General features: G+C 37.2%; 1 protein-coding gene across 1 annotated transcript in view; it reads left to right on the forward strand.

The window, feature by feature from the left end:
• Positions 1-27,668, forward strand: part of LAMA2 (laminin subunit alpha 2) — a 617,443-nt gene that overhangs the window by 228,559 nt on the left and 361,216 nt on the right. Inside the window, exons 5-6 of the mRNA XM_034990595.1 lie at positions 23,400-23,579; positions 26,889-26,978. Of these exons, the coding sequence (XP_034846486.1) occupies positions 23,400-23,579; positions 26,889-26,978 (270 nt within the window). The remainder of the gene's footprint in view (positions 1-23,399; positions 23,580-26,888; positions 26,979-27,668) is intronic.

The following is a 27,668-nucleotide window of genomic DNA, read 5'->3' on the forward strand; positions in this document are numbered from 1 at the left end:
CCTCTCGTGCTCTCTCTATCTCATTGTCTCTCAAATAAATAAATAAAATCTTAAAAAAAAAAAAAGATTATACAGTAATAAATGGCAGAGCCAAAATTTCAACCCAGGCTGATGCTACAGCCTGAGTGCTTAGCCACAGTCATGAACTTACTCTCAACTTGCCTATGAATGTGTATCCAGCACATGGACTCTGCAGAATGGATACTTTAGACCATTTCATGGAATGCAGAAGGACATGAACAATGATAACAGGAGCATTAACTAAAATCTACTTTCTTTTTTTTTTTTAAAGATTTTATTTATTTATTTGACAGAGAGAGGCACAGCGAGAGAGGGAACACAAGCAGGGGGAGTGGGAGAGGGAGAAGCAGGCTTCCTGCCGAGCAGGGAGCCCGATGTGGGGCTCAATCCCAGGACCCTGAGATCATGACCTGAGCCGAAGGCAGACGCTTAACGACTGAGCCACCCAGGCACCCCAAAATCTACTTTCTTTAACCATGAAAGAACATCAGTGGGACTTCCTGCCAAGTATCTGATTGTGAAGAAATTGTATTGTGATCAGCAGGCTAAAGTGAAGACAGTAATAAATACTTTGAAGTAGGTGAATGAATGGATTAACCTTTCACATGGTATCAGATGGGAAAATAGTGCTCTTCTTATGGAAGTGGTTATGGTCTACAGGAGAGTGCTTTGGAGTGATTTGAAGTAAAATCAGGGTTTAATTCCCAACTCTACTTCTCATATTCTCTGCGACCTCCTAGGTTCTGCTTTCAGTGTGCCTTCTTAGAAGCTCAGTTTTTAACCTGTAACCTGGTTTAAAATTCTTGCTCTCTCTATCCCCCACCCCCAGCTTTGTTGTGATGCCAAATAAAATATTGTAAGTGCATACCCTCGTAGATTCTAAAGCAATCTGCAGATGCCCAGTATTCACACATACTTGCCGTGGGTGAAAGACATGCATCCAATTAATGTACAAGCTGTACCAAGTTATTTTAGTTCAATTAAAAAGACAAGTAGCTTATCTATAGGCCAATTTCATGGCATTTCAAGTTGGAATTTTATCTGTTATAAATCTGTTCTTAACTACTCTCATTCAGTCTTTGAGGAAACTTTAATAGACTGGAATATATTCAAGAGTATATAGGGTCAGAATCTCTCTAAGAATCAAAAGCTAAGGAGAAACTTTTGAAAGCCATGAGAAGTGCCTTATTGTTTTTAACCACTTCCCTCAAGAATGGAAGTGAAGCCAGGACCAGTAGTAAGGCTGATGGGTCATTGCTTCTTATGGGTAATGCATAAGAGTGAGCGATCCAGTCTGAAATTCCTCAAGGGAACAAAAAATCTTATGGAACACTTAAAGTTTTGTTTTAATATTTTTGAATGACACTTAAGAAATAAATGGTATAAAATTATATTAAATAATTATATGAGGAGAATTGCATCATGATCAATAGGCCAAGATGGAAGAGAGTCCTTTTTCTCCCTCTCTTCTTTCCACGGCTAACAACTATTAATAGTTTGGTGTGTATCTTTTCTTCTAGGTATCATTTTTAATGCACGTATGAGAAGGTGTATAAAAGTGTATTATGGAGTCTTATTTTTCTCACAAGTAGAATTATCCTCCACATAGTGTTAATGATTTGCTTTTTCATCTATGATGTTGTGGCTTTTTTTCCCATTTCAGTATTGGTAGATTTACATTGTTCTTTATTTTAATTGTCATGTGGTACTTCACTGAAATGTAGGTATCCTACAATTTATTTAATTATATCCTCACTGATGGCCTCTTACGCTATATCCAGCTTTTCATGATTATAGGCAATTCTATAATGGACATCTTGTATAAATATGTTTATGTTCTCCCATGAATATTTCTGTAACTAAGTCTGGCAAGATGAATCAGTAGGTCAAAGGACATATACACATTTAAAATATAATTTCCAGTATCTATATACTAATGTCATAAAGAAGTTCTATTTATAACCAGAAACTGTCACATTCATAAGAAAAACAAATATGTTGAGAACATTTTTAAAGTTGTCAGAGCAGATTTCAGGATGTTCCAGCCTCAGTCCTCAGATACATATTTTGGTGCATTCAAGAAAAAAATCAAAAGAAATTATATAAATATCCAAAATTCCATTCTTTCTATCTCTCTATCCTCAAGAGTCTCTATATAAGAGCCATCATTGATACAGTAAGATTAGGTTGAAAATTGAGTTTTTTAAATGTTTGGGGATTTCTGGACACAGTGAAGACCCATAATGTAATCATTTGTAAAGTTTTAAAAGTTTATTATTCCAAAAAGAAAAAAAAGTCAAATTCAAATGAACTAAAACGAATAAACTCTGCTCCATGGAACATTGACATACGTAAAAATTGACACGATTGGACGAGTACATTTTTGAACTTACAGGACCTTAGGAGACTCAAACTGAGTAAAAATGTGTAATTATTTTGTAAATAAAAATGTATGGGGGGGAGCCTGGGTGGCTCAGTCGTTAAGCGTCTGCCTTCGGCTCAGGTCATGGTCCCAGGGTCCTGGGATCGAGTCCCACATTGGGCTCCCTGCTCCTCGGGAGGCCTGCTTCTCCCTCCTCCGCTCCGCCTGCTTGTGTTCCCTCTCTCACTATGTTTCTCTCTGTCAAATAAATAAAAATCTTAAAAAAAAAAAAAAGTATGGGATTCTAGATTAAAAAATCTAGAAAGTGAAATAGTTTTACAATGTTTACTAAAAGATAATAATTAGTATGTCATAAAGCATCTGGACTTTAGATTTATATGGGCTTAGAAATCAGACCCTTCTTTACAGGTAACTTCACTTTTGTCTTCAGAGCTGTTTTGTTTAAAGACTCCCTTACCCTCCATCAGGTGATCTTTCTAAAGCTTTTCAGTAGGTCTCTTCCAATTGGGTTGGGAAATCTTCAAGGAGATTATTATCCTCCCGAGTCCCAAGTCTACACAGTCTTTTGCTATTGTATTTGCCATGACTTAGAACAAAGGCAAACTATACAGGAAAATGTAGAAGTGAGCATTCTAGAATACAAAGGTGCGTAGTGTCTTCTCATGCCACTAACTTGTTGCCTTTAATAAAAAATTGTTTTTAAATTGCAAGGATTATTTTTAAACCACATGGATCAGTATGCTCCTTCAGCTGGACTTTTCAAGGAGACTTTTTGAATGCTGAAATGATTAAAAATATCTGAAGCAAAACTGCACAAAGTATGTTGTGTGGCAATTGTGGGTGGGAATACATAATAGTCTAGAGGCCCCCGCTGAGTGCAAGACAAAGACTGCTTTCCCCATCGTCCCTCACTGATGATGGTGGGCCTGGGATGTGTTTTCAGAAATAATTACTTACAGAGCACTTAGAAAAACACATGAATCACCCTCTTCACCATGCTTGTTCCCTTTTGGGGAAGTTTATCTACGAGGCTGTTAAATGGGGAGATTTACCAATTTAGTAAGAAAAATATTTACCACTTCTTTGAAGACCTCAGAATCTTTTGCAAATACACTTACGATTTTTATTACAAACCCCCTTGACACTCTTGTTTACAGTGCATTTTTACTTAATTTGAATAGTTTAATTTTGCATGAGTCACTCCTATGGGTTAACAACTTTCTATTCCAGTAATGTCTAGTCATATCATTGGGTTTTCAGTGGTGTGCTTGCTGCTCCGAAGATTTCCCTGAACTTTGCACATGAGAACTAGCAGAGCCCCATGATACCTGGAGTTAAAAGCTGCAATCTCTGCAAGGAGGTGCTAACAAGTAACCTCAAAGCCGGAAACTGTAGGCTTTAGAAAAAATAAAACCATCTTGTTAGTGAATCTCAAGATTAGATTAGAACCTCTAGTACCATTATAAATGGATTTTAAGAAAATTATATTGGAGCCTCTGCAAACTTTGGAAAAGGCTGTAGATCAAAGAAATTATAAGGCAGTAGCAAATTGTAAATAATATATTGAAATTATAGTTAAAATTAACCAGATTCAATTTTCTGAGGAGGCACTGAGCTATTAAAGATTCATGAGTTGCCTAAAATCTCAAATCTTTCCTGAGGTAATTGCTTCAGTGGACATAAAGGAAAGGTATCTTATTTGCTGCTTCACTGCTTAAACCAACATGAGAAAACCAAATTTGTGATTATTATTACTCGTTATGAGGATGTTTATTGCAAAATACGGTTAGCCCTTACAATTATGTGAAAAAAGATCACTAAATGTTGTTTTAGTCTTTCCCTAAAACTTACAATTGCAAAACTTACAAGTTCCCTAAACCAATTAAGCTCTACCTGAATAGGTAGATAAATGTGCTATTGAAACTTTAGGCTTCACTCTATGTAAATCTTCCATCATATCAACTGATAATTTATAAATGATTAATAGAATATTGAAGGAAATCAATTTTTTTCTAATCATATTTGTGCAATCAACCCTCAAAATAGGATTATTGAAAAAATCTTCTATCAGAATTTATTCCATTTGTCAAATGTTCCTGCCTGAAACGGCAGCAATGTAGACTTCTGAGTTTCTGGATTTCCTTCTGGGGAACTTCAGTGTGTAAAAGTGCTCATTATCCCAAACACAGCCTTATTAATTCTTGTGGTCCAAAGTGAAAATTCAGGGAAGTAGAACCCAGAACGCCTTCGTACTGTTCTTTGCTTCATGCCTTTGGAAATCTGTGGGAGGCTCTATCGCACTAGACAGAACATTGGAAATAGGATTATATATAAAGTTTACCACCAGATTTTTTCCAAATGGTGCTTATGTGAACATTTGTAACTTGTATTTTTATGAGGATTGAGTGATCTCCGGGTTTGCTGGTTGTGCAGAGCGCGTGTCTGTGGCGGAGGACATTCTCCCCCCAACCCCGGGTTGGCATGCTCCAGATCACCCACATAGCCCCACCACATGCATTTACTGTGGAACTTGAATCCTGGGCTCTGTCGCTTTCTACCCATTTGCTCATGGGCAAGTTCGCTAACCACTCTGAGCCTGTTTTCTCATCTGCAAACATGAAGAATAGTAATACGTTCCGAACAATTAAATGAGATAAACCTAAATGATAAAATCAGCATATAAGTGCCTATTTAAAAAAATATTACAGCTTAAAGCCATCTAATTCATGTGGTGTTTCTTGAAATAAGAAACCTTCTGCCCAAAGTAAAAGATTTGGTTTCTTTACACTGGAAGTTCCTCATGTGTAACACAACCCCCTGGAGTGCACATATCAACAGGTGCCCATTTTATCTCCCTGCGGGAAGGGAGGTTCCGAGACCCGCACCAAATATACTAATGCTCATGCTACCCTCTGTGCTGTGAGGAATACCATCGTTTGACCCTCTTGTAGGTCTCATATGTTTTGCCAGTAGCCATGAAATTATGTCAGGCTAACTTGTTATCTTGCAAATCAGGTAACATTTCAGACCCTTCATAGTCTTTTTTTTTTTTAAATAGCTTTATTAAGATATATTTCACGTAACACAAAATTCAAAAATCTAAAGTATATGCTTCAATAGCATTTAGTATATTCATGGAGGTGTGCAACCATCATCATGATCTAATTTTAGAACTTTTTCAACACCCCCAAAAGAAACCCCGTATGCATCAACAGTCATTTCCCATTCCCGTCCTTCCCTCCCTCTCCCAGCTGCCTTGGGCTGATGTTCAAGCATAGGAGGGGAGGGTGGAAGCAGGAACATGGTTAAGAGCCCTTTGTAGCACTTAGCAAAGATGAGAGGTGTCTGAATAGAAGATCTGCTTTAGAAGTAGAGTCAATAGGATTTCCTGACCAATTGCATCTGCCAGAAGGATTTGCTGATGGATTTTCCGTGCGGCGTGAGAGAATGAGTAAAGGATGAGTTGGCCATTTCTGGCCTCAGCAGCTGGAAGGATTAAGTTGCCATGAAGTGAATTGGGGAAGACTGTGGGTGTAGCAACTTTTGACTGGGAGGAACGAGAGTTACACTTAAATGAGGTTAAGCTGACAATGTCTGTTAGACATTATAGCGAGGTTGAATAGACAATATATAGTATTCTAGAGGTCAGATGAGAAATACTGCTTTAAGATATGAATTTGGGAATTTAGAGCCATGAGACTGCATGAGATCATCCAGGAAGTACAAGAAGAGAAACAGTCCTAGGACTGAGCCTGGAGTCACTTCACCCTGGAGAGGTCAGACAGATGAGGTAAAACTAGTCACATCAAAGAGCAAGCACACAGTTTTGGAGGTTTCTTGCAAGAACATTGCAAGTGTTAACATATCCTCTTTGTTGCCAGATGTGAAAATAATCTTTTGGGAAATGTGTGCTCAGACCTTGGTGTGATTTATATAATAGGCAATTGACTAGCAAATTCCATTTGCTTCCTAAGAGAAAGAAAACATTAAATGATAAAGAATTTTAAGAGAAGGGGCTTCAGACCTATGGAGAAGAGCTTGACCAGGTTTCCCAGGCAGGGTGTAGAGAAGGCCAAGCTCTGGTATATATCAAACAAAAGCAAATAAACGAGTGTACACTGTTTTATGGATCTTAGTGGACATATAATTTCATTTATGATATTATAAAAGCCTTGCCAGTTGAATTTTACATATTGAGAAGAAAATGAAGTACCCACTGTTTCATTCATATTCATTGCTTCTACTATACATGCCAGAACACCAGAAATACTTTACTTTTATGTAAAACTAAGGTGGTGTCCTAGGGGATGCCAAACATCTGGGTGAAACTGAAAAAAAACAGTCATCAGTGTTTATTACTATCTGGATATTTGATGTCATGGAAATGATAAATCATAATTGGCATTTCAATTTGTCAAACAGATGTTCATTGAAATACAAACACAACCTAATCTACAAGCTGGAAGGACGTTTTAGATGACCCATAGTTGTTCTTCTGCTTCTCAAAGTTAAAGAGAAACAGAATTTATTAACATAATCCAGTCAGTGATGTGTAAACATAGGGTGTGTTACTTTATAAATTTGAGATTTTGCACTGAAATGATAATGTGTTGAAATTGATTTCGCCGGTTGTGTTTTAATGCTATTAATGACTGAAAACAGCAGCAGACAGAATTATAAATTAGACTTAGGTTTCAGGCATATTGCATATTTTCACCAGGTTTGTTTGTTTGTGTTTTAACTCTAAATCTTTTTTTATAAGTGACATTGACATAGTAAAATCCTGTCCATGGTGAACGATTATTTGTCTTCAGCAGGCTACAAGGATTTGATTTTATAATGAGTGGAAGGATTTCTCAAGTAAACTATCTCTGGTTCCCAGTTCCTTTCTCAAATCTTTAATATTTCCCAATACTTCCCTGTGGTTGATTCCTAAGATATATTGCCCTGACAGGAGCTCTGGAATTCTGGGTGGTAGAGGAAGTGTGCGGGCAGGCTCTGTTAGCTGTAGCTTATTCTATTTCCAGCTTGCATTTTCTATTTTTAGTCTTCTAATTTTTGTGACCTATTTTCCTTTCCCTCAATGATTTTTGTTTTTGAAATAGTTTTGAAATAGTCTTCCTCTTACTGCTTAAGGAAATTCTCAGGAATAATGAAAAGCACCAGGAGCATTAAAATGGTTAGAGAAAAGGCAATATTGTTATAAGTAATGCACCTCAAGACAATCATTTGGAAAAAGGACAATACTCAATTGGAGATGTAAATTCTGGGATGCTTATTTTTTAATTGCTCACTAGTTTGTTGACCCACATATGTATTTGCATCTTTCCTTGAAAAAGAAACAAGATTGTTGGTGGTATATATGTACTTCTCTATAGATTGTATAACTTGATATGATGTTTACGTCTTAAGAGAATGTTTTCCTTTCTCTTTGTCAGTACCAACATGTTGTTTGTTAAATATACCACTAGAAGGAAAAAGGAATGTATAAATGTGAGAGAAGAGAGCCAGGTATATACAGTGTGGTAAATTAGAATTGAGAATAAGTTAAATTTTTTTTTAATAACATACTTTAGAGACTCAGTAAAGGAATTTTAAAGAAACAGGGATATAGATGTAGCAGGAAGAGGAAGGATTGTTTAACTCAAAGCCCATTACTGGAGGATAGAAGGTCATGAGATATATTAAATCATATGTAATTATAATGAAGAGAGGGTGAGAAATAGAAAAGAAGGTGAATTATCAGAAATGAAGTTAGAGAAGGGACATAATATTGATCAGATTTTCAGAAAAACCTACAAATAAACCCATTCCATATTAACACTAGCCATAGATCCAAGATTTTTCAAAACCAGCTTTCTAGGGATGTACATTGTGAATAGAAGGGGGCTTTGGCACATGGCCATTGTGGTTTCTGGCCCTGCACTATGGAGTGAGATGATTGGAATTAGAAAAGTCTATACATCATCTTTCCACAAGGTAATCAGCCCCTTGTGGATGCATATAAATAGGAATTCAGATATTCTTGTGTTTCTCAGAATACTGCCATACCCAGACCTCTAATAAGGAATGGCATCTCCTATTAATGAGTCTATGGCTTCCATTCACAACTTATCAGACTTAGAGATACTGAAGATGGCCAGGATGCTGATGATGGTGGGATACAGGAGGCCTAGGGAGAAGATGCAGGGCAGGGAAGCCTGAGATGAGTGAGAAGTGGAGAGATTGGAAGCCTTGCATTCTGACCCATGAATATTCACTGGAGTTACACTGTACCTTTTTTCCCCCCCAAAGAACCACAGTGTTACAACCACAAAGACAACATGGACAGTCATGACATACACTTATTGTTAACATTGTACAGGCGTCATTATTATAAACTATCTCCAGAGGAGATTGTTAGCTTCATATTGTGGAAATAAACACAGCAAGAGGGAAGAAGAAATGAAACCATCTTCTTGCCATTTCTCATTGGAGCTAGTTTAGAATGAAAACAAACCCAAACACTCTTAAGCCCAGCAGCAACATTTATACCAATTTTCCTAATTTAACTCCTTTTCTTTTTGCTAAGGAGGAACAGTTGTATTTTTGTCATTAATAGCAAAGGGACAGTGCCTAAACAGCCTATTATACATTCTTCTGGGAAAGCATATTACAAATAATTGAAAACAAACCTGATTCTGTGAACTTGGCAGCAAATGTATAACAGAAAGTAATTCAGCCCTGGACCCTGGATGATTGATTAAATGTTTCATTCCCTTTACCTTTCATTCACACTGTGTTCGTCAAGAGGAAAGAAAAAAGGGAATGTTGTGAACCAAAATCCACTTTAGACAAACAACTTGCAATCATGATCAGTGACCTCATATCAGCTGTTGATTCATTTTTCTCACGCTTTAATGTTTCTAATATTCACAAGTCTGCATGAATTCCTGCAGAAAAGGAGGCCCTGGCTTTCAGCACGTCCCCACCCCCTGCCAGCTAACCGGCATCACGAGCTGTATCCGAGCTTCTTTGAGGGCATGGCCCTGCGGCTTCCTGCGGTCAGTTATTAGTGTGAGTCCAGCAAAGGAACAAGAACACTGTGTACTCAGTAAATCTACAGAAAACTTCATCCCCTGGTTGTGTGGGAGGAGAGGTCCCTTGGTGCTCTCTGTTTCTTTGAAAGGACTGGAGATCTGTTGGTGCCGTACAGATGTCAAGGGTGTGCAGAGCCAGCATCCTACAAACCCACTAAACAAATGATTATGATCCAACTCTCTACAGACTAATGGGAGGACCCCAAACTGAGGAGGCTGTTGACACGGATCGTGTTTGTGGTGTTGTTGCTCCATAAAGCATGCCGTGTTAACACTGAGCCTCCTGGATGAAGCCCTTTTTGAAAACCTTGATGTTTTTGAATGTTCTGTGACATCACAGTGTGTCCTGCAAAGCTGGCAACTCCCAACAAAATCTTCAGTATAAGGTCAGATTTACAGAGAGTCCCTTCCCACATCACATCCTTTTCTTCTTCATCTTGGTCTTCTCACCAACAACTGCCCACATGTCAGGGGTTCCGCAGCCTCCTCTTCCTGCAACTCTCATGTTGGTACTTGGTCACCTGTCTGTCATCTTTCATCAGCCCTAATGGCCATCGTGTCAGCAGATGGAAATATAGGCCATCCCCAGAGCCACAGCCTGGCAAAGAGCTGGAGGGCATATGATCAGGCAGCCCTCTGATCTTTGTCTTTGTCTCTTGTGTGAAATTGGTTATGAATAAGAAGGCAAAATGCAGGCTCATGTCCTGCTCTTCTTGATGCATAGTCTCCCATGGATGTGTATCCTTCTTAGCATTTCCAGAATCACCTTTCCATTGTGGGAGGGAACTTTGCCACTGCTGCTAATGTTGTCTGAGGCTGTCCAGGTAGGTAATAGGTAACTTCTGTAAAGGGTGCAGCACATCCTGCTTAGCAGAGATACACATAACCATTTGTATTATTTTTCTTACTTTCTCAAGAGTAACAACAACTAGCGCTTAATGGTTTTTCCTATGTGCTAGGCATTCTTCTGTTCAGGTTGTATGCCTTATCCCTTTTAATTCAGCAAACAGTATGATAAGTTTGTATTTGCCTTTTCCATAGAAAACTGAGACACAGAGATTAAGGTGCCTAAATTCATACAAGCAGTCAGAAGCAGAGCCAGAATTTGAATCCAGGTGGTCTGTTCCCAACATATAAGGTCTTAAACTGTGATTAACTATCTGAAAACACACACAGACACATACACACACACACACAATTATACAAAACATCAGGCACAAGCTTAGCCAAAATTAGGAAAGCATACATGTACAAACATCCTTACCATCTTATACACAGACTCATTGGTACTCAGATTTATAAACCCACTGAAATAAAGATCCCTCAGTTAGGGAAAGATGAAATTTTGTTCTGCGAGAAAAAATCTCAATATTTTTGTTTATTATTTTACTCTTTGTGTAATGAAAAATCTTAAGATTGGAGAGGGGAAGCCTGTACTTTCCTCTTACAAAGCTAAGCTAGAGGCCATAATTAGATAATAGAACACATGATTTCACTTGAAAGCATAGAAATTTGACCAACCATGGATGTGCAATTTCACTCTAAAGGTAATATGAAATGAAGCAGGACAAGAGTTTAAGAGAGAGAGGAGGAGCGAGAGAGGGAGAGAGAGGGAGGGGAAGGGAGAGAGAAATAAAGATATGGATATGGAAGAAGACAACAAAAAATTAATAACATGAAAGCAAAAGGAAGATGAGAGAGGAAGGTGGCAAAGAAGGGAACAGTTAGAGAATGAGCCTGTCCATATATTGGTGAGAGGAGGGAGCAGATAGGTAAGTGTCTGAGGGTGAAGGCATGTGGGCAGTCACCACAGGGAGTCCAGTTTGCAGACATATATGTTAGGGATGTTAGAAATACAGGTAGCCTAGGGAACATGCTCAATCCTGAGAACCTTGTGTCTATGTTCAAACTCTTCTCTAAGTATTAGTATGACTCCATAATCTAAAGTCTCTTATATCTTGTTGTTTGAGGTAGAACTTTTCAGAACAATAAACTAGTTGAGGTCATCAATGGCCACCCCAAAATGCTGCTTTTATGGAAATGGGAGAAAAAAATCAAAATAATGTATTTATACAGCTTTTCATTTATGTACTTGCAACCCACACACACACATGCACACACACACACACAATTGCTCTCTGAGGAACCCTTGAGTCAGAGAATAAGAATGGAAGAGAGAGACTGGATTTCTTTTTCAAGCATGCATCTAGGTTTTGTTCCAGTCTAATGACACAGGATCTGGCGCAGTATTTAGACCTCCTGCTCCAAGATTTTTTTAATTTTAAACAAGTGTTCCCACACAAGGACTGAGAACAAAACAGGAAAATGTTGCTTAAGTTTTCCTTTGTGCTCTTATTATATGGCTTTCAAGTGTACTGATTCTTCTGTCCTTCCAATGTGGGTCACTGTGCTCTCGGTTGCTTTTTTTCTGTCTGGGACTTTCTCTAGGAGCTCTCCACAGTAAAGAAAAGCATGTTAGTTTTACAGATATTTGTTTTTGTTATTAACATATTATTTTCCCCTTCTTCCTATAATTTGAGGTTTTAGTCCTTCCTACCTAGTAAATTTTACTATAAACTTATCAACTAATTCTTTCACACACCAGTGAATGGTTTTTACTTACTCAAATACTTAAATACTAAACCTGTCATAACCAATTTCATTTATTATGATGTTAGTAAGACCTTGGGGATTGTTAGTTCTTTTCTGGATAATTGATGCTTTAGACTTCAACTCTCAGACATGTTCTGGTTCTGGTTTAGAGCTTCGCATCTGTTTACTGGGAAGCTCTCTCCTGCTATGGATCATTGCCAGGAGGTGTTAATCAGGTCTAAGACTGTCCTTAGCTTAGTGATCCTTTGTCCTTTAGTCGACCCCAGGAGGCCGAGCATCCGATCTGGTGGCGGGTCCTGAGTGGTGCCCTGGAGCACGGTACACAGTCTACCTCAGCAAGTCCAGAATGGATAAAACTAGTAAGATCAATTTGACCCAAATTTATGAAGAAAAGCCAAGAGCTGGGGAAATCAAACAGTAGAGATAATTCCAGAGGAGAAAGAGGACAACAAAGAGAAAATGGAATTAGAATCCTGGGGTCAGTCATAGATAGGACCAGAATGGAAGTAAAGCAAGTAAGAGAATGGTGGGAGGGTGCATGGAAAAGTTCTCTCTCCAGGGGTGAGCTTCTTGTTGCTGGAAGTCTGCAAATAGTGCCTAGATTACTGGCTGTTATTTCTTCAACAAATGCTCACACAACCTCTACTCTGTGTCGTGTTTGAGCTGAGGAGTTCAGCCAACAGAGTCAGACTAGAAATGGAACAAATCCTAGCTATATGAACTTAGCCCTACTTGTCAAAAGGTCAGTATCTGTTTTTTCTTCTTAAAGAGATAATAATATCAACCTCGAAAACGGTTGTTGTAAGTTTTAAGTGACTGACTACTCTATGAGTTAGTCTACACGGATCACACGCAAGAGTGTGTGTATTCAGTAAGGATCCAGTGATAGCTATTGTTTTTATGTGCAAGGTACTATGTTTTGCAAAGGCATTTCCGAAATAGCTATGAAGGTGGAATAGATGACTGATGAAACTATTCTCTTAGTCTCTCTCTGGTTGAGGCACACCCCAAACAAAATTTGGGGCACAGCAAATGTTAGAGGAAAGTGAGAGAACTTTCATTCTGGTGACTTTTGCTCATGGCCTGCTCTGAAGTGACTCCTCTTAGATTCTTTCCTGGCTATGAATATCAGATGATGTCTGTGTCCCTATATAGTCTTAGCTTGACAGCACAAAGATTTAGTAATGGCATGTGCATTTGATAAAATTTAAATGAGAAGCTCTCAAAAGAGATTGAGGAAACCTATTTTGACAGCTCTTCTTTTATCCTTGCAAATATTAAATACTTTAACTAGCAAAAGAAAAACACAAGTAATAAAAAATTTTTAACTTAGTCGTTTAAAAAATTATTTTTGAAAATAATTATAAATTTTTTAAATAGATGTATAATGAGCACCTGCATGTCAAGGTTCTTTTAGAGCAAACATAAAAGGGTGGGGGGAGTTATATTTGTATTTAGTAATCGTTTTCTCTTTTTGAAGATTTTAGCAACTTAGTTGTCATTGTTCCTTTTATACATCATGACCAGTGGGAATGATACCCGGATCATTCATTCAGTTATGATGGATTATAGTTCACCCATCTGGGCATGTTTCAGATGACACTAACCTAAGCTTTTTTGAGCAAGTGGCTTAGAAATAAATGTTTTTCTGGATTGCTTTGAGTTGCACAAAGCAAGAAGACCACCAGAAACTTTTGAAAAAAAGGACCATATCAGTTTTGAGACTTTGAGAAAATTGAAACTCCTAAAGTAGCTGAGATTTGCCTCTATTTTTTTATTTTTCTAAAAAACTTTGCCCTTCTCTGTCCATAGGAGTTAGACAGTGCTGCCACATAAGAGGTGCTGTTGGTAGAAAGACTAGGTAACTGGTACAAAGTGAGAGAGAGAGAGAGAGAGAGAGGGGGGAGGGAGGGAGGGAGGGAGATGTTCTTTGATCAGTAGAGAAGCTATGCAAACCTTTGGAGTACAATATTTAACTAGTTTCACTAGGAGAGAAGAAAAATAAAAACATGACAAGTACTCCTTGAAGAGAACTGATTTTATCATTATGCTGCAATTTATTAATGACTATGGTTTTAATAGTGAAGAATCTGTTTAAATATTCCGTGGAGATATGAAAGCTTTTATCCAGAAATGACAAATGCAAGAAATGTAATTCTAAGAAGAAGGAGGAAAAAAAAAGAAAGAAAGAAAGAAAGAAAGAAAAACAGGAGAAAAAAAAATCTAAGTTTTGGGGGCATTTGGAACCAAGTAGGTGTCAAAGCAAAATATCGTCTTGTGGAGAGTGAAAGACCTGTTAAGACTAAGTCAAGGGTAGAGTAGTCAATGATACAGTCATATTTGTTAAACGGTTCATTTAGCTGACATTTCCCTGTATTGAGATAGGTTAGTTAAGGAGGTTAAAGTCACACACAGTCCTTGACATTTTATATATTAGAATATTACTTTTCAAGTAGCTCAGTGGTCATCAAGCATGGAAGAATCATCGTTTTGCTCAGGTTTGTAAAACTTGTAAACTTCTAATGGTAGTGGGATACTTATTAAGGACCATCCAAACTAAGTCACTGCATTGTACTATGCATGCAAAAAGTCTTTGTAGTTCTGTTAAGTAGGAATATTGAGATACCTGAAGGGATGTACACCTTTATACAAATGTACCCTATTATTTGTCTCTTCAGCAATGGCTCTACCATTATCTTAAATAATTTTTGTTGACTTATCCAAATATTAGGGCTACAGAGATACTCCTATATCTTTTTAGGTACTTGAACTATTGCAGCTCTAGGGAGATTTATTCAATCATAGTAAGCAAAATTCATGCTAAAATTCTTGATGTATATCCAATAAATGGATTTTAAAATATAGGTAAAACACATACAAAATCAGTTTTTAAATGACATACCCAATACACAATTTTGAATGTTTGAGGAAAGAGTTAACTCATTGAAAGTTCTATAATAGTCTCTAATATTGGGTTCTGACACTGATTTATTCATTCAATAAATAATTATTGAGAATCCACTGTGTACTACTCACTATGTTCAGCACCAAGACTACATTGGAAATAAGACAAAATTCCCATTCTCATTTAACTTACAATCTAGTAGCAGACACAAGCAAGTAAAAAGGCAGTGATAATAGGGGAGAGTCACGGGAGCTCAGAGAATTCACAGGAGGGTCTCCTAGACAGGACATGGAGATGTTCGTGGAAGGAAAGAATTGGCATCTCAGCTGAGACCTGAAAGATGTATAAAGTTATAGCTGTGTAAACAGGGAGCAATGGGGAGACAGAAAAGGAGTTTGAAAAAAGGAGCCCGGAGATGAGATAGACCACAGCACAAAAGGGGAAGTGAAAATGACTCAGTGATTTGGAATATAGTAAGTAGCCAATAAGTATTTTTGAATAAATGACTAAGTGAATGAATGAGAAATATTGAAGTGTGAAGAGGCAGACCAGAGATAAAGCTTTGTAAGCATGTGTTATAAGCCTTCAAAGTACTTCATTTTCTGGATGCACAAATGAGCAATGTTTGAATTAATAAAAATCATAAAAGTGTTGGCTCTTTGTTGGAGCAAATAACAAAATATGGGGTAAAAGAAATTGGAAAGAGGACTTCAATAAACTGTGTTTGATATAACTAGAAAAAATGGACTGGAAAAACATTGATTCCATAATGCCCCATTTCCTCATTAAGGCCCTAAAGATTCTTGATAGGAAAATCTCTAGTCTGAAATGTTTAAATATTTTATTAACTTGTATTATAAATGACATATTATGCCTCATTATTATCTAGCCAATGTATTTTTATTACCCAGGCCTTAATTTTCATATATTCATATATTTTCATATATTTAAGACTTTAAAAATAATGCATTGATTTGAAAAGGCTTTAAAAAATTGCAGTGAAACTTTTTTGATAAGGTAAGGAAGGTTATATGTAAGTGATGAATCATTAAATTCTATGCCTGAAACCACTTTTACCATACATTAACCAACTAGAATTTAAATAAAAACTTAAAAGATAAGGATGGGTATTTTTAATAACTATTCAGTTATGTGTAATAAAACCAAACAATCCATAAAGATAATGGTTTAGTAAAAAAAATTTCTGCTAGAAACAAGGTACTATGTAATTTTTAATTCTTTTTTTTTTTTTTAAGATTTTATTTATTTGAGTGAGAGAATGAGAGACAGCATGAGAGGGAGGAGGGTCAGAGGGAGAAGCAGACTCCCTGCCGAGCAGGGAGCCCGATGCAGGGCTCGATCCCGGGACTGCAGGATCATGACCTGAGCTGAAGGCAGTTGCCTAACCAACTGAGCCACCCAGGCGCCCCTGTAATTTTTAATTGTTATTGATTGTTACTGCTTGTGTATGGGGTTTAAGGAATTTTTAATTTAAAATAGTTTATTGGTTTTTCATCTACTTTCTTGTAAATAATAGTATATCAGTTTTATAGGTTGGACACTGAGATAGCCAGATATAATTGCACAAACCACTGGGTAAGGTCTACCTTGCTCTGACTAACAAAATTAAGTTGAGTAGATCTTAAGTTTAAATACATTGTTTTACGACTTGGAAAAAACACTTAATGTGCTTTTCCCAGCTGAGAGGAACCTGTCAAAATGAAATTTTGGTGTAATAAAGAATGAAGTTAACTTATGTCTAACTAATGTTAAAAAAATCTAGTAGACTTAGATATAAGGAAATTATGGATCAAAGCTGTTAATTTCCTAATTTTCTCTAAATCAACTTAACTCAAAATGCTTGGGTAGAACATGATACAAAGGATTAGTGACTTTAATTTCATTTTGTGGAAATAACATACTCAAAGATTTACCTAATATCAGAAAAATCTGATTAATTATTTTATGAAATTGCTTTTTAGGTAGAAAGCTAGTTGAATTTGCTAAATATTCAAGATTTATGTAAGTTTCATTTATTCAGAAATTTTTTACTTAACACTTAATTTTTGCTAAATACTGTCCCATATGCTGGGGATTATATCAGTTAATAAAATTCCTGAATTCTTGTGATTTATGACCCAAAGAGTGGAGAGAAATAATCATTATGATAAATAGGCAAAGCATACTCATGGTATGTTAGAAGAGAAGTACTAAGGAGAACACTGAAGCAGGTAGGGAGAAGATAAATGCCAGGATGAAGTTTGCCCTGTAATTAGTCACTGAAAGACTCACCAAGAAGACCTCATTTAAGCAAGGGTAGAAAGAGATGAGAAACTGTGCATCGCAGTACCCAGGGAGAGAACATTCCAGGCAAGGGAACCCCAAGTGCTAAATCCTTGAGGATAAAATCCTGTCTGACATGTCCTAGCAAAGATGGCGGTCTGGCCAGAGCAATGTGAATAGAAAAAGAGTAAGAAAAGAGGTCTCGAAGTTAATGTTTTCTTTGGCAGTGTTTCAGGGTGGAAATGGCATTGAGATAATTTAGGATCTTGTAGTTCATTGCAAAAATGTTGGCTTTTATTGGTCATGAAATAGAAAGGCATTGGAAGGGTTTAAGGACAAGAATGACATGAGCGGAGTTATATTTTCAAAGGAATTTTTAGAGAGATCCCTGGAACAGATGCTAACCTCGAGAATCTGCAGAACAGTTGTTGAGGCACTAAGTGAAGAGGAGAAACTAAAAGCTTTTGCTCCCGTTCAGGAAATGATGACTTTTGTGCAGTCTGCTAATGATGAATGTGATTATGGCATGGGGCTTGAGTTGGGAACGGACCTCTTTTGCTGTGGTTCACACTACTTTGGTTAGTTGCTAGCCAGCTTTTGCTTCTAGCATATAATCTGTTGAAGAGGAATTTCTGCCGAAATTACTAAAGATCACCTGGCTGATAGAAGCGAAGAGAATATGGACCAACTTGCAGCGTAACGAGGACTGGCTTTGGTGCACAGTATTTTACATCGTTAATATTAAACTTGTGATTTTTGTTTTTAGGGAATACAGAGAATAAGTTGATGGAAACATTTAGTAAAGACTTTTTGAAAAACCAGCTGTTATGGTTGCAAGTACACTGTACAGAAATAAGAGTGGTAACAGGGAAAACTCCTGGGAAGCTATTGTGGCGCCCGGGGCGGTGGGGGCAGCAGGGGGAGATGATGAACGTTGGCAGCAATATGGTTTTAAGGGAGGTGGTAAGAAGTGTTTGGATACTGGATATATTTTGAGGGTAAAGCCAAGAGGATTTGTGGACAAATTGGATGCCTAAAGAGAGAAAACAAAGCAGTCAAGCGGGACTCCAATTTGGAGGACTGAGTAAGTGAAAGGATGAAATTATTTATTTTTCTTTTCTTTTTTTTTAATTTAAATTCAATTAGCCAACGCATAGTACATCATTAGTTCTTGCTGCAGTGCTCAATGGTTCATTAGTTGCATATAACACCCAGTGCTCATCGTATCACGTGCCCTCCTTAAGGCCCATCCCCCAGTTACCCCATCCCCCCACCCACTTCCCTTTCCACATCCCTGAGTTTGTTTCCCAGAGTCAAGAGTCTCTCATGGTTTGTCTCCCTCTCTGAAGACTTCCCATTCAGTTTTCCCTCCCTTCCCCTATGATCCTCTGTGCTGTTTCTTATATTCAGTGAGGTTGGGAAGATTGTGGGGGATGAAGATCAGGGGGGGTTGAAGATCAGAAATTCAGTTTGAGATACAAGTTTGAGATGCCTATGTGGCAGCTACATCAGTATATCCAGAAGGCAGTTGGAGTCTGCATTCTGACCTTCAGAGGAGAGGTTAGGCCTGGAGATACATACAGGTGTGCGAGACATCAGTATAGATGGTATGTATGTATGTATGCATGCATGTATTTTTGCCACAGGGTGTGTTTTACTTTCATTAATCATATAAACAATTACAGATGGTATATACATTGGTGAGCTTTGATGGGATCACTAAGTAAGTGTGGATAGCAAAGAAAAAAAGAGGCCAAAAACGCGATACTGTCTTGCTCCAATATTAGAAAATCAGGGAGGAAAGGAGGGAGGTAGTAAGCAGTGAGGGAGAGGGAGAAAGGTAGCTGGAGGGGTAGGAAGACCAGGACAGCGTGGTGTCCTGGAAGTCATGGGAGTAACCCATTGTTTTAAATGCTACAATAGATCCAGTATGGTCAGGACTGAAAATCGATCATCTGGGGGTTTCTATTGACCACCCGGAGCCAGAACCAGAGCCTTTGCTCTGTGCTAGAAACACAGTGACAAATTCCTGCACTATCTCCTTTTCCTAAGCTTCACACAGCTTACCCCCTTTCACCAGATACATGCTTTTTTCCCCCTCACAGGATAAAATAAAAGTGATTAGGCTCCCTTTTCAAAGTTATTATAATTTTACTCTCCCTCTCTGAAACATCATATTAAGCATGACTGGGTTTAAGGGGTTCCCACAAGTCTCAGCCACTTATTTCTGTACAGATTCTTTGGCCACGCCTACAGACAGCTGATCTCATCCTACACACGTGGATTTTCTTGTTGTATCTCCTGGGATCACCTCACTTTCAACTTGTTGTTCTTATGCCACTGGTACACTTAAAGACCGGTGATAAAAATGGGATTTTTAAAATGTATGAACAAAGTATACCACACAGCACGTTGTCAACGCCATCCTCTTCCACTACTCTTTCCAAGTTTCTGATGATTATTAATGATCCTTAATGATCGTTCTCACACCCATCCATTTACTCAATAAACTTGTATCATTGGGGAACATATTAGGTCTATAGCTCTTCCAGCAATCTAAAGCAGATGCAATAATATAAATAGAAAAACATAATAATAAGGGGCAATTATCCATACTAGAAAATTGATTATTTGCTGTGAAAACTATTTTTAAGTTGTATTCTAATCACTAAAGTAAAAACACCATAGAGGCGCAGAGGTCTTATCCATCTGCAAAGGAAATGTGATTTAAATAGTATGCTTACAACGAATAAAAACAGAATTATTTGGATAGGTAGAGTATAATATTGACTTAGACGTTTGGTCATAAAAAAGGGTATTTCTCTTGAGTTTTTTTTTCTTTTTATTTATCTGTGAAAATAATTTCAGAGAAGTGTGTAATTTTAAAATCTAAAAAGCCGCTGTTAATCAGGCTGATATTTTCAGTTGGAATGAATTCCTTTGACAGCATGAACATATACTCTCCAACATGTCTGTAATGGAAATCATTTCAGAAGACACCAGACCACCACAGACTTCCCACGGCCTCTCAGCAAGGCAGCGGTGGTCTTAAGGACTGACACTTTTCATCTTTTTGAAGATGGACACCCTCCAGTTGTCACCCCCCAAGGAGATCAGGAAGTATGCAAAGCTATCCAATGGACTTGGAATTACACAGCAAAGTGCCAGTGGACATATCCTATCTAATATTATGATTTATTTTGAAGGAGAGTGGGGGAAAATGACGGAAGGATGCTGCACACAGCGTGGCCAAACATCTGGCTGGTTTTATATCCCAGAAACAGCTTGGGACTAACTCACAAGATCTCTTGGCAGAGTAGCTTGATGAAAATACCAAAGCTGTGAGGAGAAGTGTTCTTTTGCCGAATCCTTTATGTCGCTGTCATATGGTTTATTAACCTAAATGAGAACATGTGCACCGCTTTTTTTTTAAAGTTCTTGTATGTTTCATTGAGGAACTTCTGATTCCGTATACAGTACAGATATGGCTCCAACAGCATTTACACCAAGTAAACCTTAATAATTTTCAGAAACATTAATCCTGGACTTGTGGTGATGTCTTCCTTTCTTTCAAATGGTACTTTTGGAAACAATGAAGGGAGAGTTTGATAAGATACAAACTTAAGCATGAATGCAAGGGCACTGGTGATTTCTCGGATGCCAAAATCTCTAAGGGGGACTAATTTTAATTGCTTCATGCATCTGCTTGTTCAAGCTTTACATTTAATTGATACATTCTTAAGTCATAGAGACAACTTAATTTTAAACATATTTCTGGCTCACCTGCTAGATACCAGAACTGTGGAATGTGCAAGTCCTACTTAAGTCTTCTAGAATTTCCTCCCTTAGAGGGAGGGTATTCAGTACATTGAGGTTCAGTGTTTTAGAAGATTTTGCATTCTCTCATCCTCAAATGCGTTAAATGAATTTATTCTCCACTAAATATCCAAGGTAGACTCAGTTAGCTGGGACATTTCATATTTTTTTATCCTGAACCATTTTGAGTTTATTCTTTGTGGCATCAGAATTAGTTTCTCATCTCAGAGTTTGCTATATTTATTTTTCTAGTGATTCAGTAGTTTATTGGCAGTCAGTTTGTAAAATCTCTCAGGGATTATCTAAATGCAGGATGTTAGGAATAGAAATACATATCATTGCCTCTCCTGTCAAAAAACATAATTAACACACATGATTTATCGTCTTGCAAAAGTGGATGAGAATTCCAGTGGGTGACCTCAAGTCACAGTTTCTCAGTGTATGTACGGACCGCCCTCAGCCCAGCACACATTCTTCTCTTCTTGTATTCCTGTCTCTTTAGCCTCCTGTAAGTGTGTGTGAATGATGACTGAATTTGTGTGTGTGTGTGTGTGTCTGTCTGTCTGTCTGTCTGTCTCTCTCCATGTGTATGTTTTCCATCTAAACCCTGCCAGTTTAAAGTTTTTGGACAATTTTGATATAATTTATCACATAGAGAATACTGCATTTACCAAGGACAGAAAAAGTAAAAGTACTGTACTTCTTCCTTTGAGTATATTGAGAGTTTCCTCATTCCTTTTCATCATACACGTAATTCATTGTATAGATGTATAACTTATTTAACCAGCCATTCATTATTGACAGGTATTAGATTGTTTCCAGTCTTTTGCTATTACCAAAAAAATGCTGTAGGAATATATATATGTAGGATATTTCCCAGAAGTAGAATTTCTAGGCCCAAATTCTAGGCATTTGTAATGTTGATAGTTATTGCTGAATTCACCTTTATAGTGGTTTGTGCCATCCACACCTGTGTCAGAGAATTCCTGTATCTCCTTAGTCTTGCCATGAGGGAGTTTTGCAGGTATTTGGGGGTTTTGACAACGTGAAAAAATGGAAACGGTTTATTACTGTATTTTAATTGAGCAGTCGTGGGGCTCCTGGGTGCCTCAGTTTGTTAAACATCTGCCTTCGGCTCCGGTCATGATCCCAGTGTGCGTCGGGCTCGCTGCTCCACGGGGAGCCTGCTTCTCCCTCTCCCTCCCTCTCTCTTTCACACTTTCTCTCAATCAAATAAATAAAATCTTAAAAAAAAACTTAAATGAGCAGTCCTGTTATTATGAATGAGGTTCACTGTCTTATCGAAAGCTTAATGGCCACTACTATTTCTTTTTCTTTGAATAGTCCCTGTATAGTTTTGTGTTTTTGTGTTAGTTGTTGGTCTTTTTGTTGTTGTTGATTTATAGGAGCTCTTCAGGTATTAGGGAAACAATTTCTTTATCTGTAATAGGAATACTTTTGGTTTTATCAGTTTTTCCTCATCAGAATTCTCTACTCTCATGAGATGCCCTTGAGAGAATATGGGCTTGTGCACCTCTAGAGGGTAGTTCTTTGCTAATTTCTCCATTTTTTTACATGATTAGATTTTATTTCTTCTCGTGTTAATTGTACGGAATTATTTTCCTAAAAATGTATGATTCCATCCAGGTTTCAATGTATTTTCGTAGAGTGTATTTTTCATAGAATATGTTAAATCTTTGTTAATTATTTTGTCTTCTTAATCTATCAATTTCTAAAACCCAAATAACAAAAAAACAACCTTTTGAAATCTCTCACTGTGATTGTAGATTTGTCTAGTTTTCTTCCAATGTGTCAATTTTTGCTGTATATATTTAAGACTGTATAATTCGATACTTTCAATCTTAGAAGTACTTTAAGTTCCTCTATTATCTGAAATTTTGTAGCTTTTTTAAAAACCAACTTTTCTGGTTTCCCACTATGTAGCAGATTCTTTAATTTTAGGGCATAACAATTTTCAGAAAAAGAATGATTGACTTAAGCTTTTATGGAAATCCTAGCAAAATCAAGTAGATGCAATGCCTTAGAAAACAAGAATATGGGGAATTGCAGTATATAGAGAATGCCTAAAATATAAACAAATGAATTGCTTATATGTATATTAGAAGATCTGTAAACTTCCTCAGTTACTACACTATATTCCAGTGAGTAAATATCAACCTGCAACTGCCTAATTGGGAGACGTGAAGCCTAACTTTATTTTCACAAGAAAAAATCAGAGAAAGCCAGATATTTCATTTTTGGTAACCTCAATTGTTAAATTATTTCCCATATTGTGTAGATTCACATCTCTTTGATCAATGGGAGACCAAGTGCTGATGACCCTTCTCCTGAACTGCTAGAATTTACCTCTGCTCGCTATATTCGTCTGAGATTTCAGAGGATCCGGACCTTGAATGCTGATTTGATGATGTTTGCTCACAAAGACCCAAGAGAAATAGACCCGATTGTCACCCGAAGAGTAAGTTAGGATGAATCATATCGCAGCCTGTAAATGACATTTTTAATTGTTAAGTAATTTTAAAAAGCTCTCTTTCAGTGATTTGTAGGAGTGGTTGTTATCAGACTAAAATTCAACATAACCTTCCTTTGTTCAAAGCCAAGCTCTGCCACTTGTTAGATATGTAGCATTCATCAAACTTTTTAACATTTTTAAACTTGAATTTCCTCATTTGTAAAGCGAAGATTGCAGTGCCTAGTTCATAATCTTATTTTTGATGACTGAATTTGTTTTTGTCACTTTAGGTGTTCTGAACTACTATCATAATTGCCACTGGGGAGTTACTACTTCAGGATGTGCCGTGGCTTTGAAACATTTTTGGCCACAATCCACACTAAGAAATATATTTTCTATCATAACTTAGTACATACACATGCACATACACATCTCAATATATCTTACACTTTAAAAAAATTTTTTTTAAGATTTTATTTATTTATTTGACAGAGAGAGACACAGAGAGAGGGAACAAAAGCAGGGGGAGTGGGAGAAGGAGAAGCACAGGGAGCCCGATGTGGGGCTCGATCCCAGGACCATTGGGACCATGACCCGAGCCGAAGGCAGACGCCTAACAACTGAGCCACCCGGGCACCCCTGTATCTTGCACTTTAATGTGAATAGAATTAGCTGGTGATATTGTGGAAATGTAGATTCTAGCCCAGTAGGTCTAGGGCAGAGTTGAGAAACAATAATTCTAGCAAGTTTTTAGGTGATCTAAGTGTTGCTATTCTGTGGACCATTTTGTCCAATCAAATAATTAAACTTTATGTTTCATTAATGAATCGCAAGGCATAGTTTTAAAAAGCTCTACTGTGGCGGAAAACTGATTGTATACCCTGTTTTATTGTCTTTTATAAATAGAATATTGGGGAGGAAAGGTGATGGCATTCCTTTTAATAGATCTTTGAAAACAGGAGCTAACAGAAGTGCTGTTTTCCAATGTTAAATTGGAATTTATGGATTATGACATAGCGGATCAGTCCAGGTTACTAAAGTAATAATTGCCTTTCTTCTTACCTATTCCTTACCACATTCACTAGTTTATGTCCCACTCCTTATAGGCTGCTGTACAACCAAGACATTGTTACCAATTCAGCTATAAATCCATAAAGCAAATCTATGCTAACAGAATACTCTATGACTAGAGGTGAAGGTGGAAATAGGATTGTAGAGAGAAACTGAGATTGTGAGACACAGCACTTAATTCTAGAACGATGCACTTAGTTCTAAAAGTCTGACTACTGCCACCAATTACAAATCGCTGAACCAGCAGACTGAATATCGAAGGGCAGCACTTTTCACAGTTCATGAATACCCCTTACGTATATTTTCTTCTCATTACTTAACTTACCCATACCTAACCACTCCATCATCCCAAAAATAACTTTTAAGGTTTGATTATCCTCATACAACACACATTGGATGTTTTAGTGCCCTGCATTTTCCAAACCTGAAATAATTTTACCTTGCATTACATTTCAGCATATTGTAAATTATCTTATGCAGAAGTAATCATTATTTTACTGCAATGTTTAGCCTCTTGTTTAAAAAATCACCTTTATTATTATGTTGACATGACTTAAAAATATACCCTGAGGAAGACTGAGTAATTTTGAAGTGAAATTTAATCTTTTCCGACAGTATATCTAACGGAGGAAAAAAACCAATGTAAATAAATATGTTCCTTTTATCATCTTTTGCAGAAGGCAGAGTGGGGGTTGGATGCACATCTATCATTTATAACTTCATTGTACATGAGCCTTTAAAATAGTGCAATAAAATGCAACATATAAATAAGCTTTTTGAAAGTGCTCAAGTTCAGTAAACACTACATATAAATTTAAATATATAAAAATAGGATATTGAATTTCAGCTCTTCATGACTCAAAAGTGAAGCATTATGCATTTATATTTAAAACAAATTTCCCCATTTTAAAAGCATCTACAAAATACTGTATCAGCTTTCTGAGCAAATATCCCTATTCATTTCTATATTATTAAGTGATGAAGTTAGTGAAAAGCAGACTTTTACATTACCTAAACTCCTGGCTAGTTTCATTTCAAGTTCCAGGTCTAGGTATATCAAGAAAGAAAAGTAACAAAAAATATTATAAAAGATACTCTATGTAAACAACAAAAACAAACAGGAAAAATAAAAGAAGTAAATGGAAAAAGGGAATTTGTAACTAGGGAACTCAGATTTTTATTCACCTACTTAGTCTTGCTGGGTTTTTTATTTTTAATTTTTATTTTTTTTAAAGATTTTATTTATTTGACAGGGATAGACATAGCGAGAGAGGGAACACAAACAGGGGGAGTGGGAGAGGGAGAAGAAAGCTTCCCGCCGAGCAGGGAGCCCGATGTGGGCCTTGATCCCGGGACCCTGGGATCATAACCTGAGCCGAAGGCAGACGCTTAACGACTGAGCCACCCAGGCGCCCCCTTGCTGGGTCTTTTAATGTGAATAATTAGAATAATAGAACTATCTACCACGGAGATGATTATTTGGATTCTATAAGATAATGTATTCTCACAATTATAAAATGTTATGTGCATATTAATTAAAATTTTTAAATAGTCCAGTACTATAATTATAAATTATCTTTAAAAATAGGTGGGTAGATTAAAATAATTAAAGACATAGCCCTATATTAATTTCAAATAAGAAAGTAATCACATGGACATTTTCACATAAAAATGAAAAAAATAGCAAGTGTCCCACCTATGTAGTTTACTTCTTACATTATGTTAAATCAATCTTGCAGTTCATTACCTTTTATTTCCTCTTAATATGGTTAAGGAACGTTTTGTTACGAGCATGATTTCCTCTAAATATGTTGAGTTTCTTCATTGAGTAAGACAGGCCGCATGTGATTAATGAACACTGAGCTTCCTATAATGGCAATAAAGGAAGTTTTCTTTCACAAAACTACATAAAACAACTTTTATGAGGAGTTATTGCCCTTACCCTCTCCCACCCCACCATAACAACTTGCCCTCAATAATAAATACTCCAGCATAGACTTTATATGTCTGGGGGAAGGAAATTTCTCAAATGCCCACCAAACATAAATCAGAAGCGTTCTTTCTCTGGGCTCTGATCACAGTGCAAGGAGTTAACTCGATACCTTTTGTGAGCCCTCCGTTGTTCCCTCGTGCTTCAAACTAAGGATAAAAGCAGAAAGTAACATTTTTAAGCGAATGTTCCCTTTTGTTACTTACACCTTGCAGTCATCTTAACAGGCTTTCTCTCTGGATTGCTTTTTGCAGTATTACTACTCGGTCAAGGATATTTCGGTCGGAGGGATGTGCATCTGCTATGGTCATGCCAGGGCTTGTCCACTTGATCCGGTGACAAATGTATGTATATTTATAGGATGCTTAGCAAAATGAAACTCTCAACTGTCAAATGCTTCATGAGCCGCTTTACCGACAGGGATGCTGTGAATGGATGTCAGGTCCCCAGTTAGACGGTGTAGCAGGAAGCCATGCCAGGGTGAAACAGAGCTGGCAGTTAGGATGATAGACTTTGAAGTCAGCCACCACAGTATCAGAAAACAGATTAATTTTTTTTTTTCCAAAAAGGCTTCCAAACTGGTCTATTTTGAAACCTCTCTAGTGATGACAGCCTGCTGTATGATTTAACTTTAGAGAATGCCTGCCATCAATCAACCTGACCATTTCTTTTTAAAAGTTTTCACCAAAAAAAAATTAATGCAAACAAATGAAAACTGCACATGGAAGTAAATAGGAAAGGCCATGGAACAGGAGGCTGAGGTAGGGCTGGGGTAAAACGGCGTGGAATTGAAGAGCGTATTCAAGAGAGTGATGAAACTGCCAGGTAGAAAATGCTAGAATGCTTTTGGCTTGAATTTTTTTATTAATGCCCATGTATTAAATAAGCATCACCTAAAAAGAAGATGAATGGATATCTGTTTTTCTCAGTCATAAACTGGTGAAATACAGAATCATCTATTGTATAGTATAGGGAAGAAACATACTGAGTAGTAAGATCAGTGAACATAGTTACTTATGTACAGATTTTTTTTT

The sequence above is a fragment of the Mirounga leonina genome, unplaced genomic scaffold (assembly GCF_011800145.1).
Source record: "Mirounga leonina isolate KUSES-001 unplaced genomic scaffold, KU_Mleo_1.0 Mir_53, whole genome shotgun sequence".
NCBI lineage: Eukaryota > Metazoa > Chordata > Mammalia > Carnivora > Phocidae > Mirounga > Mirounga leonina.